Source organism: Balaenoptera ricei, chromosome 9 (assembly GCF_028023285.1).
Source record: "Balaenoptera ricei isolate mBalRic1 chromosome 9, mBalRic1.hap2, whole genome shotgun sequence".
Classification (NCBI taxonomy): Eukaryota; Metazoa; Chordata; class Mammalia; order Artiodactyla; family Balaenopteridae; genus Balaenoptera; species Balaenoptera ricei.
This window is the reverse complement of record NC_082647.1, coordinates 76,765,613-76,778,049: the sequence shown is the minus strand read 5'-3', so window position 1 is coordinate 76,778,049 and position 12,437 is coordinate 76,765,613. Positions and strand designations below refer to the sequence as shown.

Below are 12,437 nucleotides of genomic sequence, written 5' to 3'. Positions count from 1 at the left end.
AATCCTGACTGTTCAAAGAGTCCAGAACTGCCTGTAGAAAATCTCTTCTTTTAGACTGGCCTGATTATATATATATATATATATATATATACATATATATGTATGTGTGTGTGTGTATATATATATATATATATATATACATATATATGTGTGTGTGTGTGTGTGTGTATATATATATATATATAATTTACTGCAATTTCACATACTGTATACATATAGTTAAAAATACAAAATACTTATGAAACTATCAGTGCTCCATGGGGCAGAGTTAAACAACTTTTTATGTGTTAAAACTCTAAATGGGGCTTCCCTGGTGGCGCAGTAGTTTAGAATCTGCCTGCCAATGCAGGGGACACGGGTTCGAGCCCTGGTCTGGGAAGATCCTACATGCTGCGGAGCAACTGGGCCCGTGAGCCGCAATTACTGAGCCTGCGCGTCTGGAGCCTGTGCTCCGCAACAAGAGAGGCCGCGATGGTGAGAGGCCCGCGCACCGCGATGAAGAGTGGTCCCCACTTGCCGCAACGAGAGAAAGCCCTCGCACAGAAACGAAGACCCAACACAGTCATAAATAAATAAATAAATAAATAAATAAAAGAACGTGAATTTCTAAAAAAAAAACAAACTCTAAATGAAATTGAATGGCAAACAACAAATTAGAAAAATAATTCCAAGAGCTTTATTTTATTTTTTTTATTTTCATACTTTATTTTCCAGGAAGGAGAAGAAGAATGTCATGACTGACATATAGTAGCTTCAGTTACAAATGAAAGTAAAATCCTTGGTGATTAAGTTTCTGTATCATTTGAATAGAGAAACCAGTAGGAAAACCAGGGGCCTCCTTCTTTGGAAAATCGTAATATATAATTTCAACTCTAATTTTCAACTATGGTGCCAGAGTGTACAGAAATTCAGATATATCCACAAGAATGTCAACACTCTGAGTACAGGGCCATGTACTTAGCAACATGCCTGGTATACAGAAAGTGCTACATAAATGTCCATGGGAAAAATGAATGAATGAGTACCGTTCCTTTACACATTTGGGCTCGGCAGGTGGTCACAAACATATTCACAATCATTTATTAGATTAGTATTTTTTCTTTTAGTATAACAAGCATGCACAGCCTACTAAAGGCTTACCTGTTAGTGTTCTGTTGGGAGGTCATGCATGTTCATTGACATAGGATTCAGGTAGCTTGGAACATGACCTTCAGAACAGGAATACACTGGTTTTATGCATATGGTCATATGGAAAGCTAGAACACATCCAGCCTCTCCTTCCAGTTAACCTAGGTCAGACTCTAACGAAAGTACCTTCCTCTGCTACTCTGGATACAGTGTATTTATCCTACTAATCACCTAAGACATTATAAGTGAAACATAAACCGTCACGAAAGAAAGTGCTGCTAACTGGTTTTATCAGTTAATATAACATGGGTGAGGCTGTGTGTAGTTTAATTCCCCTCCACCTCTCTAAAATGTCATTTAACCTATAATAAAAATTGGACCTCCCTAAACCACAATATATATTTTACAATCACCTTTTTAAAAAGTTAATCGTCATCCACTCTAGCATAGCTGACATAAATGGCGCTGAAGAGTGAGCTATTGGTCAGAAGTAAGGCAGAAGACTTAAAGAATTCCCAGTTGGTTCTTGAGCAGTGGATCTTTTTCCTGGTATCCGGGGAAGAACGTCTTTGCACAATTGAGGAAAACATTCAGGCCTTTGCCTCTGACCACGATCCCAGTGCTGTTTTCTATTGGTTTGTATTCCTTGTGTTTTCTGAAAGCAATGTGTCGGACAGATTAAAAAAAGATCTCCAGCTGGAAAAGGTTGCTTTCTACAGTCTTTTACATACCAAGTGCAGAATGGTTAATTCTATTTAATTTATGGCTTTTAAGGCACTGATGTCTTATGAAAATATATTTATTTTCTCTTCTTCATGCAAGAAATGTGTCTGCTTACTATAACTTGAGATTATATGTTAAACATTAAGCTGACACAATTTGGTAAAGTGACTGACATTTGGTAGCATTTTTAGGGATTAAAAAAAAAAACACAGCAAAATTAATAGGCTAGTTTGGTATTCGTCATTCAGTGGAAGATTTTCCTCCCACACACAAAATGCTTAAAAGCGAAAAAGGGAAAACAGCCCACTTGTGCAGAAATATGCTATTTATTTTTGACAATATACTCTAGTGATTTAAAGTGTTAGAACCAGCAACTTACTTGTACACCAAAAGGGCGATCACAGTGACAAATATGGCCATGCAGCCAACGAAGACCAGGGTACCATTTGCCATTCTTAAAAGGGAGGCTGGGTCTTAAAACAAAAGCAAGACCGTATTAGTGACAACTTCCACCTCGAGGACATGCTGCTTGTAATGCAATTAAATCAATGAGGAAGAGAGCTAACAGAAGATATATGGCTCTCTCTGCGCTTTCAGTAATCTTTCCCATTACATAATACATAGTCCTTGGGGGCAGCTTATCTTCCATTTAGAGAATGAGTTAGCGTGTCTGGAACACCGTGTTAAGGGCTCAGGAGACAGATGTCACGTCCCGGAGATACCTGATGGGGTCTGAGCTGACCCAGCTGCGCACATGTGGTGAAGGTCTTCATGATCCCCCTGCACACTCCTCTGGCCTCATCTTCCACTGCCTTCTTTCCAGCTGTGCTAAAAATCCATCCTCTCCGTGCTCTTTCAAATCTCCACACCCTCTGCCGGGAACATCCTTCTCCCAACTCATCTCCAGCGTCTGCCCCTTTGGGACACCTTCCAGACATGCATGCGGGCACCAGGTCATGCCTTCCTTTGTCACTTCTCTCCTTATCTCTCTTCCTCTGCCTCCATCACACTGTGTTGCAATTACTTTTCTTAAAAAATTTATTTATTTTATTTATTTATTTTTGGCTGCATTGGGTCTTCATTGCTGCACGTGGGCTTTCTCTAGTTGCGGTGAGCAGGGGCTACTCTTCATTGCGGTGCGAGGGCTCATTGCGGTGGCTTCTCTTGCTGCGGAGCATGGGCTCTAAGTGCACGGGCTTCAGTAGTTGTGGCTCTCGGGCTCAGTAGTTGTGGTGCACGGGCTTAGTTGCTCCGCGGCATGTGGGATCTTCCCAGACCAGGGCTCGAACCCGTGTCCCCTGCATTGGCAGGCGGATTCTTAACCACTGCGTCACCAGGGAAGCCCGCAATTACTTCTTTACACAAATTTCTCTCCTGCTAGACTGTAAGAGCCATAAAGCAGGGAGTATGTCTTCTCTGTACTCCCAGAACCCAGCAAATCAACTAGTCTTGTCTCTACCACCAGAGTATAACTGGAGTTCGTCTGTTTTCTCTCCATCTTCTCTGCCGCCATCACAGTCCCAGCCTCCAGCCCTCTTTCCTGAGGTGATTAAGGGAATCACCTTCATTGTCTACTCGCTTCCACTGCTACTTTCCAATAACCCTTGCTTCACTCAGCAGTCTGAACGATCATCTAATAGCATTGATCAGATTATGCTTCAACCCCTCCAGTGGTTCCTCTTACGTACAGAATAAAACCCAAACCCTACCTGTGGTGCATAAGGATCTAGATGGGCTGCTCATTCTTGAAATGCAGGTCTCAGAGGAGGAGGAGGAGGCCCTTCTCCTCATTCAAAGAAGGCACTTCACCAAGCGGGTGCCACTGCATTGGCAGGACTTTCCCAACCTCCCAGTCTAGAGAGCCAACCTCTGTGCCCTCTCTTCCATGCTTGTCACTCTCCATGCCATCACTGTCTTCACAATACCATCGTATTTGTTTATTGTCTCATTCTGCTCACAAAAGCTGGGACCTTCCTCACCTTGTTCCCACTCTATCTAGAACTGGCTACCTGGTGCCTGGAGCTGTGATGGACATGGAGTGGACGCCCAGTGAAAGCATTGCAGGTGCTTCATGAATGTTCCTTGAATCAATAATTAAAAGTCATTTCAGCTAAAAGTCAATGGGTTTGCCTTTGAACAATGATGGACTTTTGAGATTCTGACTTTGAAACCCAAGTCATCAAGTTACAATTCCCATTGGATTAAAAGCTCTCTTTCTGAGCTTCCTTTTTTGGATTTTAAAAATGGCTCAGGTCACACCTAAAGTTATCACTCACTACAAGAAGGATTAAAGGGAAGCAAATATCCAAGCGTCTAATCCAGGTAAGAGAACCATGGTTTGCCAGAACTGAGAAAGCTTCACAGAATAGGTTGGGACTTTAAGGCAATTCTAAAAGTAACTGCAGCAGCACAAGAAAAACAACCCCAGTAGCTCCTGGAGGTGATGGTGTAGAAGATCCACACTCACTCGAATACAGAGGCTCCAGCTGCCTCTTTCTGCCCGGCTCCCCACTTCTGCACCCCAGACCCCATGCACCCTCCCTGGGAGGAAGCAGCGTACCTTTGCATTCTTTTCTTTTTTTTTTTTAATGTCCACCTTGGATCTCACCAACAATAAACCCTCATGCAAATAATCATATGCATGATTACTTACGCTTTTCTTTCAATGAGGTTAAAGCTGCCTTTTATATAGTTAATGAGTAAATATATGTTTAAGTACATTTCACCTTATAAGATAGACTCCACGACCCAAAGTTATTTGTGAGTTAGTTGTTAGGTTGTACCCGACAATACTCAAATTAAGGAGCAAAACACGTGCTGTAATGTGTGCACAATTTAATCTGTGCCTTCTGTCCCACCATGTAGCACTTCCTCTAAGAGGTAAAGCAGTATCTTACAACACAGTCAGTTACAAGTGAAATTCAGTTAGGATCGCCAGGTAGAGTCCTTATGGGTTGGGGAAAATTAGCAGCCACCAGTAAATGGGAATTTCACAATGAAATTCCTTCAACCACTTTGCTAACATTTTACCTCTCCGAGCATTAAGGGGACAAGGAGTAGTTTTTCTGGTGAACATTTAAGGACTAGGTAAATTGGTTTGTTTCTGCCTCAGTGTAATGCTTGGTAGAATTTGGGAAGGGAAAGAGAGGGCACATGGCAAGTCAGAAGGGAACCAGGAGACCACCTGGTTTCTCATTTCTCTTCATGGTTTCACATCTTTGCCCAGGTGGATTCCAATGACAGCATGATACCAGCCTCCCCTTTGTTGTAGCTTAATTGGAGAACATTGTTATTTTTTGATATTGGGCTTTGCACTTCCCTCTTGAATTACAAATCTATCTGAGCGTGCAGTGACCACATCCCATTATTACTGGTCCATGATCACAGCTGATTTTTTTTCATCAAAAGGCTTTTCTCTGGCCATTATTTCATTGGGTTTCTCTCTCTCATCCCTTCCCTAAGTAGATTTGCTGTTGGCTTTTAATGCCATTTCTCAAATCCACGTTAACAACAGTTCAATGAATTTTACATGGAAATAAAACTAAATATTGAGAGTGAAGCCTTGAGTAGCTTTGGTATTGGACACACACTTTATCTGCAATATGAAATGTTCATACAACCATAAAACAAAACTTACCTCTTCCAGGAATAGAGACGAGGGTGCTTGTAAGGGCCAGGCTTGCATCATCACCCAGAGTGAGGTTCATACAGTATGTCCCAGACCCACCAAAGGCTCTTCTCACTGTCAGCAAGCACATGTCACCCAGGTCCATGTCCACAGGGTCGCAGATTGTGTTCTGGGTGACCTGGCAGGTGGGGTCGGAGACGACGGTACAGACCTCTGTGGGGATGCTGAGGGCACAAATGACACCGAGAGAGACAGAGAGAGGAATGTGACATCAGTGTAGAAAGAAAAATCACTACATTTCTATAAAATGGAATCCTACTTATTCTTACTCAAACCATATGACATGAAATTGTCACATATAATTTACTCTTTAAAAAAATTTTTTTTAAATTATTTGTTTATTTTTGGCTGCGTTCGGTCTTCATTGCTGCGTGCGGGCTTTCTCTCGTTGTGGCGAGCGGGAGCTACTCTTCGTTGTGGTGAGCAGGCTTCCCATTGCAGTGGCTTCTCTTGTTGTGGGGCATGGGCTCTAGGCACGCGGGCTTCAGTAGTTGTGGCACGTGGGCTCAGTCGTTGTGGCTCACGGGCTTAGTTGCTCCGCGGCATGTGAGATCTTAATTTACTCTTAAACAAGCCTGGGTGTGAGACACTGTTTCTTTTGTATCCTCAGGAAGATGAGCCCCTCTTGCTGGAGGAGGAAGAAATTATGTCCCCCAAGGCAAGGGGCTGCTGGGAACTTCCCTCTCCTTTTTGGCTCCCTAGATGCCCAAAGATGCAGATGGCTTAGGTGTTAGGCAAAGGTAGTATTAAATGCCAGTCGGCCCTGCGTGGCCTCCTGCAGAGATATGACAACAGCAGCAGCAGCAACCAGAGCTGTTTATGCAGCAGCTACTGTGTGCAGGGCACTGAGTTTCTGATAAGTGATATAGTCTTGTGTATTCCTCTCAACGACCTGATGAGGAAAGTAATATTATCCTAATGCAGCAGGTGACAAACCAGCTCTGGGAGGGGAGATCTCTGGCCCCAGGTTAAAAAAGCAGTTAGAGGTGGAGCTGGGACTTGAATAAAAGAGGTTTGGCAGCTGTCCCTGTAACCACTCGGCTACCATGCGTTACTGTCTTAGCCACTGTCTCACTTCTGAGTAGACTTGCTGGATGGAGAGACCAGGCTCTGAAGCTGGGCCTGATGAGGGCGTGGGAAATTAGATGAGTTCATGCTCTCTTCTCACCTGGCCCCTGGCCTCTTGAAGCAGCTTCACGTCCTCAGTCAGGGTTTTCTCTCTTTCTGTCATCCTCATCCCATTCTCTCTCCAATCCAAAGAGCTTTGGAGTTATCCTCCCCTTTTTTTTTTGGGTGCACCCCGCGGCTTGCGGGATGTTAGTTCCCTGACCAGGGATTGAACCCGTGCCCCCTGCAATGGAAGAGCAGAGTCCTAACCATTGGACCACCAGGGAATTCCCTGGAGCTATCCTTTTTGATCAAATAAGGCCTCATTTTTATACCAGCCCATTCTCTTGATTAATTTATATATCACATACACATACATTTTAATTACTTGATTGACTTATATGTAAATTAGTAAGTCATTCACATATTTAATGGCTTAATTGATATAGTATTTATATATTAATTAGTTTATATTCAGTCTATTATCTATAGTTATAACCAAACATTAGGAAGTCAAATTATATAATGCATTAGAAAGAGCTTTGTAAGTTTTAAAGCGAGACAGGATGATCAGGCATTGGTACTATTTAGCACAAGGACACAGCGCTTCCACATTGCCTCCCCTGACTCCGGAGGAGCCTCAGGGAGTTTAAGAGGCTCTGAGCCAGACCTCAACCCGGGAAGCTTGCTCTGCCAGGTACCCGCCACCTAGGGAGGTACTATTATCACTGGTGTAAATGAGCAGACTCATACAATTGTGTGAGGATTTGACATGAAAACAGAAGTAAAATGTGAAGGACACAGTAAGTGTTCAATCAGTAATTCTTCTTCAACAGTTAAAGGTGATGAGCATTGCTCAACTCTAGCAAAGCAAGTGCACGCTTGAGAGCACCTGGGAGGGTCCGTCCTCATCCTGGCTTGCTGAGGAACTAGAATCCAAATCAACTTTAAAGGGGAGAGGGGTATGAAGGCCTTTGTTCAGCCTGGGGTCCTCATTTGGCCCCCTTCTTGGAGATAATGTACTCACCTCCCTTGGCAGGTCACGATGAAATCCACCAGGGGGTTGTCAGGCTGTGGCACGGGCATCAGGACAGCTGTCACCTGGATGATGTTAACCTCTAGAATTCCCTCTAATGGAACAATGCCCCGCAGAAAAACACATCAAAATACAACGCAAACCAAACCAAACCACTTCGTAATAAATCAGAAGGCCAAGCAAGACGGACTCAGCTTCTCACCACCCCAGACCCGGGAATCTACCCCAGAGCTTTGGGTACATGTCCAGGCAGCATTTTCAAAGTCAAACTGAACAGCTCTTTAGCCCAACCTCGATCTTTAGTCCTGGAGCCTGTGTGTATGTCAGGAGGCGGCACCCACTCGAGGAGGTGTTTCCGGGAAAGATGACCTTGAAGGGGGGCAGGCCCAGGCTCAGGCCTCGGCCGCTGTCTCTCCTGCCCAAGTGGCTCAGCCCCAGTAGGCACAGCTTGGGGTTTATTTATTTAGATTTTTTTGTTTGTTTGTTTTTAATGTGGACCATTTTTAAAGTCTTCATTGAATTTGTTACAATATTGCTCGTTTTATGTTTTTGGCTTTTTGGCCGCGAGACGTGTGGGATCCTAGCTCCCTGACCAGGGATCGAACCCACACCCCCTGCATCAGAAGGCGGAGTCATAGCCCCTGGACCACCAGGTGGGTTTTAGCCCCAGCCGTCTCCTCTGTTGGGCACTTGTGAGCAGCACCCCAAGTGCACAGCCCGGTGTGGTGGCCCTGTTCCACCCTCTTTCTTACACACAGGAGGTGTGACTTTGTGAAATCACCCAGGGGAAGAAAGTGGGAGCTGTGAGAATTTGCAACTGGCCTTCCTTCAGGCCACATTCATTCAGGTTTCTGAACTGCACAGGGTCGGAGGTCCAGGCCCCCCTGGCAGGCTCATTGCTCTGTGGGCCTCACAGAGGGCTCACTTCCACCAGGATGTCTAAGGAAGGCTGGGAAGGCAGGTGGAAATCTAGAAACTAGTGGAGTCTTTGCTTGTGCACACGTGGTACCACCTTGGACAGAGAGTGGGTGCCCTTGCTCCCCATCCTCACCCCTCCAGAGTCAGGTAAGGGAGTGGGGGACCCAAGGTGGATTCTAACATCTTTCCTCCATGGTCTTACCTACAATTGTGATGGTGGCTTTAAAGTAGCCGTATCTGTTAATATAGCAGTTTTTATCAGGAATCTCCCTCGGCTCCAGGGCATTGTCACCAGCAGGTACTGGAGAGTCTGAATAACAAGATTTTAGGGTAGTTGCTGAGAATGTAAAAGATGTACATGATATTACCAAAGATCTAAACATTTGTCTACTTGCTCTTTAGAAAAACATCAAGAATTCTATACTATTAAATTGCTGCAGAAATTTGAACTAAATGTATAACAATTCATACAGATGTGAGAGCTATACGGCATTATAAAATTGTTAAATTATGTAAGTAAACACAATCCCCTATCTTGTTCAAGCACAAATAGCAAATGAAAGGTGGAAGCCATATTAAAATGTGTAATACAACAATCATGATGAAATAAAGCAGGCCACAACAGATAATATTATATTGTAATTTTGGAGGAAGGTATTCTGGGCTCAAATTCTAGGTCCCTTGTTTTGAGTTGTTTGAGGCCACGGGCATGTCATTTAACCTCTCCTTCCTCAATTTGCTCATCTGTAAAATAGGGACAATACTTACTGACCTACTAGAGTTGAACTATAAAACTTAAATGAAATAAGGTATATAAAACTTGCTTCTCATATCTGCCACATAGGAAGTACTTAATAAATATCCGTTTCCTTATCCCAATATGTACTTCTCTACATCTATGTAGATTTAGATGTGCTATAACATATATATGTAATAAGATATGTAATTTTAAATGTTAAGGTGGATAATTTTAAATGATAAGAAGGAAACAACATGGAAAAAGGCAATTCCTTCCCTGTTTGAATGTCTCATAGATCCTAAGTTTACAGTCTAGAAGTCATACAGTCACTATGATGAGCTGAGGTGTGGGGAAGGAAAGGAGTGAATACAAGATGCTGTTGAAAAATAACCCATCGAGTGTGATTAGAGCAAAGAATTTAATGCTCTATTAGTTACAATTTAAAAAGCTCTAATTAAGGTGTTGGTGTTCCATTAACAAGATAAAAAGACTGGAAAGAAAATATAATACTGAGAATACAACCTTACTGTCTCAAATTTCCAAAGGCATGAAAATGGACCCAGTTTGGGGGGAATCAAAGCTTCATAAGAGCTGCATCTCTAACATAGGGATATGTAAGTATGAAGCCAATTGGGAGACTTCTCCAGGGCTCCTCGGAGCCTCTAGTGGGTGAATGAATGTGCCTGTCATGCTCCTTTGCTCAGAGGGACCTTCGCAGAGCAGTTCTCAGAGCATCTCTGGAAACTAGTGCCCCACGGCACACACTTTGGGAAATGTTGTTTGGGTAAAACCCAGAAAGGTTCTGATGCCATGCCAGATTCAGATGCAGTGGTTTATCAGCAGGCTTGGCTATGGCAGGGTTGGCTGTGTCCCCTGAGTTTCACGGTGGTCCTGTGGAAGTTACAGGGTAATCATTCATCCTATTCTGAGATTTAACTGATGGGCTCCGAAGCAAAAGTATGTTTGTGAAGGGTATTAAAGATGGCTGGCTCTTCCCTAGAAAACTCCTTTTGAAGGTCTTGACAGGTGAAATTTAGCTGTCAAGTTAGAGCATGGAATCATGACCCTGCCATCTTTTAAAATAAAACTTCTCATAAAAAATGACTAATAAATGTCCATGATTTTACCTTTGGTAGAATGCTTATCATAATGCATGTGGAGTTTTGCAGATGTATGTACAATGTCAAATCTATATCTATACATATAAAGTCAAGGTATGATTAAAGGGCTAATGGAGAATAACTAACACCTTAATAGACAGATGGGGAAGAAGGTAAGCGTCCTACTTAATTCACTATTTATGTCCATGTTACTCAGAGAATGGTGTGAGATCCTTTGATTCTTTGGGAAAGTTGAAAAGTTCTACATGATATGATATATATATATATATGATATATACATATTATATATAATATTACACTGATTAGCATCAGTCTTACAAAGGTTTTTCTTTTTAGATTTGTGCATCAGTCTTACAAAGGTTTTTCTTTTTAGATTTGTGCATCAGTCTTACAAAGGTTTTTCTTTTTAGATTTGTACACAGAAATGATCAATGGCACGGTTAGCTAAGGGAGGAGAATTCTGTGGCTTAAAACTAGTGCATACCTGTCTGCCCTATAATGTAATTATCTTCCTGAATCACCACTTCAGCTCTGCTTCTGTCTTACTCCTGTGGTTGCATTTGGTTTCTATTTAATAGCTGTACTTATTTTGAAGCCACTTACTATAGCAGAGACAATATAATTTTTGGTCAAATAATAATCCAGTGCTCAATAATCCAAGCCTGTTAATATGCTCTGCATAGCTGAAAATGTTCTCTCTTCCAGAGGACAAGTACCCCAACCCCTTTCTCAAGTCATGGGCTGACTCCTATCATCACCTTGGGTCCCATCCCTCCATTCCCTAAGTCTCACAGCTGCTTTAAGGCATTTTGGGGTTGATTATGGTTGATCTAACACCTTTAGATAAAGCCAGGCAGCTTCCTTTCACTATGAAATTTAACAAATTCAACAAATTTAACAAATTGCTACCTTATATCTTATGGTCTGACCTATAGAAAATAATAACAAATTTAAAATACTCTTTCACTGACTTAAAATATATTTTTTTGCATGTTATGATACAAATATGTTCTAAGAAAAATAAGCTAGCTTTATAAAAATGCAATTCAAGATAGACTAACATTAAATAACCTAACATTAAGACTTTTACCATTCAGGAATTTCTAGACAGATGTAACAAGCACTTGTAATTTATTTTGAATTTTACACCTGGTCTGCTTATTTGTAAGGAAGACCAATTCTTGTAGATAAATAAATTGACTCTCCTACAGAAATACCAGAACAAAGCTATATGTTTCGAGTTGTTCAATGCAGTTATATTTACAACTGGAATTAGGATTAACTGAATCATCTACCAGTAAGAGAATGGTTAAATAAATAAGCCACTGAATAAAGTGAGTTAGACTTACATGTACTGATAATGGGAAGATGTCTATGATGTTTGTTAAATGAAAAAAGGTAAACTGTGGAATACATATTTCATGAACCCATCTACCTAAAGATCAAAACCACAAATCCTATATGTATTTATAGAATATGTTTGTAAATATACAGAAAAAGATCTGGAAAGAAACACTACCAACCCTTAACAGGTTTTAACTCTCGGGAGGAGAGCATGAAGAGGAACTTTCACTTTTATTTGAAATTTCTGTATTTGAATTTTTATTAAGGGACATGCATTAATTTTATAATTTAAAACATTCCAAGAAAGAATTAAGCAAAATCGGTAATAACTTATAGTGTCTTGCTTTAGATATGCTTGACTTAGTAAGATATTTTTTATTAATAACACGCTTACTAATAACAGTTTATTATCTATATCTAACAGGTTTGGGTAAAAAAACCAATTGCAACAAGTCTGGACATCATCATCGAGTGTTCTGTCCGGACTTGGTGATGGTGCCCTCTAGTGTCCAGTGAGAGGATGTCAGTCTATTACCATCCCCGGGATGCCGGGATGGTAAAATGTACTCATGGCTGAGGGGGGGAAGGATGGTAATGGTGTGGGGTAGGGTGTAGAATCAGATGGAAGCTAAT

The 12,437-nt window shown here is 41.8% G+C and overlaps 1 protein-coding gene across 1 annotated transcript in view; it reads right to left on the bottom strand.

The window, feature by feature from the left end:
* Positions 1-747: 747 nt before the first annotated feature.
* The window catches only part of GPNMB (glycoprotein nmb), a 28,374-nt gene continuing 16,684 nt past the window's right edge, over positions 748-12,437 (bottom strand). The window contains exons 7-11 of the mRNA XM_059932855.1: positions 8,803-8,910; positions 7,674-7,776; positions 5,489-5,703; positions 2,231-2,324; positions 748-1,783 (exon numbers count right to left, since the gene is read on the bottom strand). Of these exons, the coding sequence (XP_059788838.1) occupies positions 1,633-1,783; positions 2,231-2,324; positions 5,489-5,703; positions 7,674-7,776; positions 8,803-8,910 (671 nt within the window). The 3' untranslated portion in view covers positions 748-1,632. The remainder of the gene's footprint in view (positions 1,784-2,230; positions 2,325-5,488; positions 5,704-7,673; positions 7,777-8,802; positions 8,911-12,437) is intronic.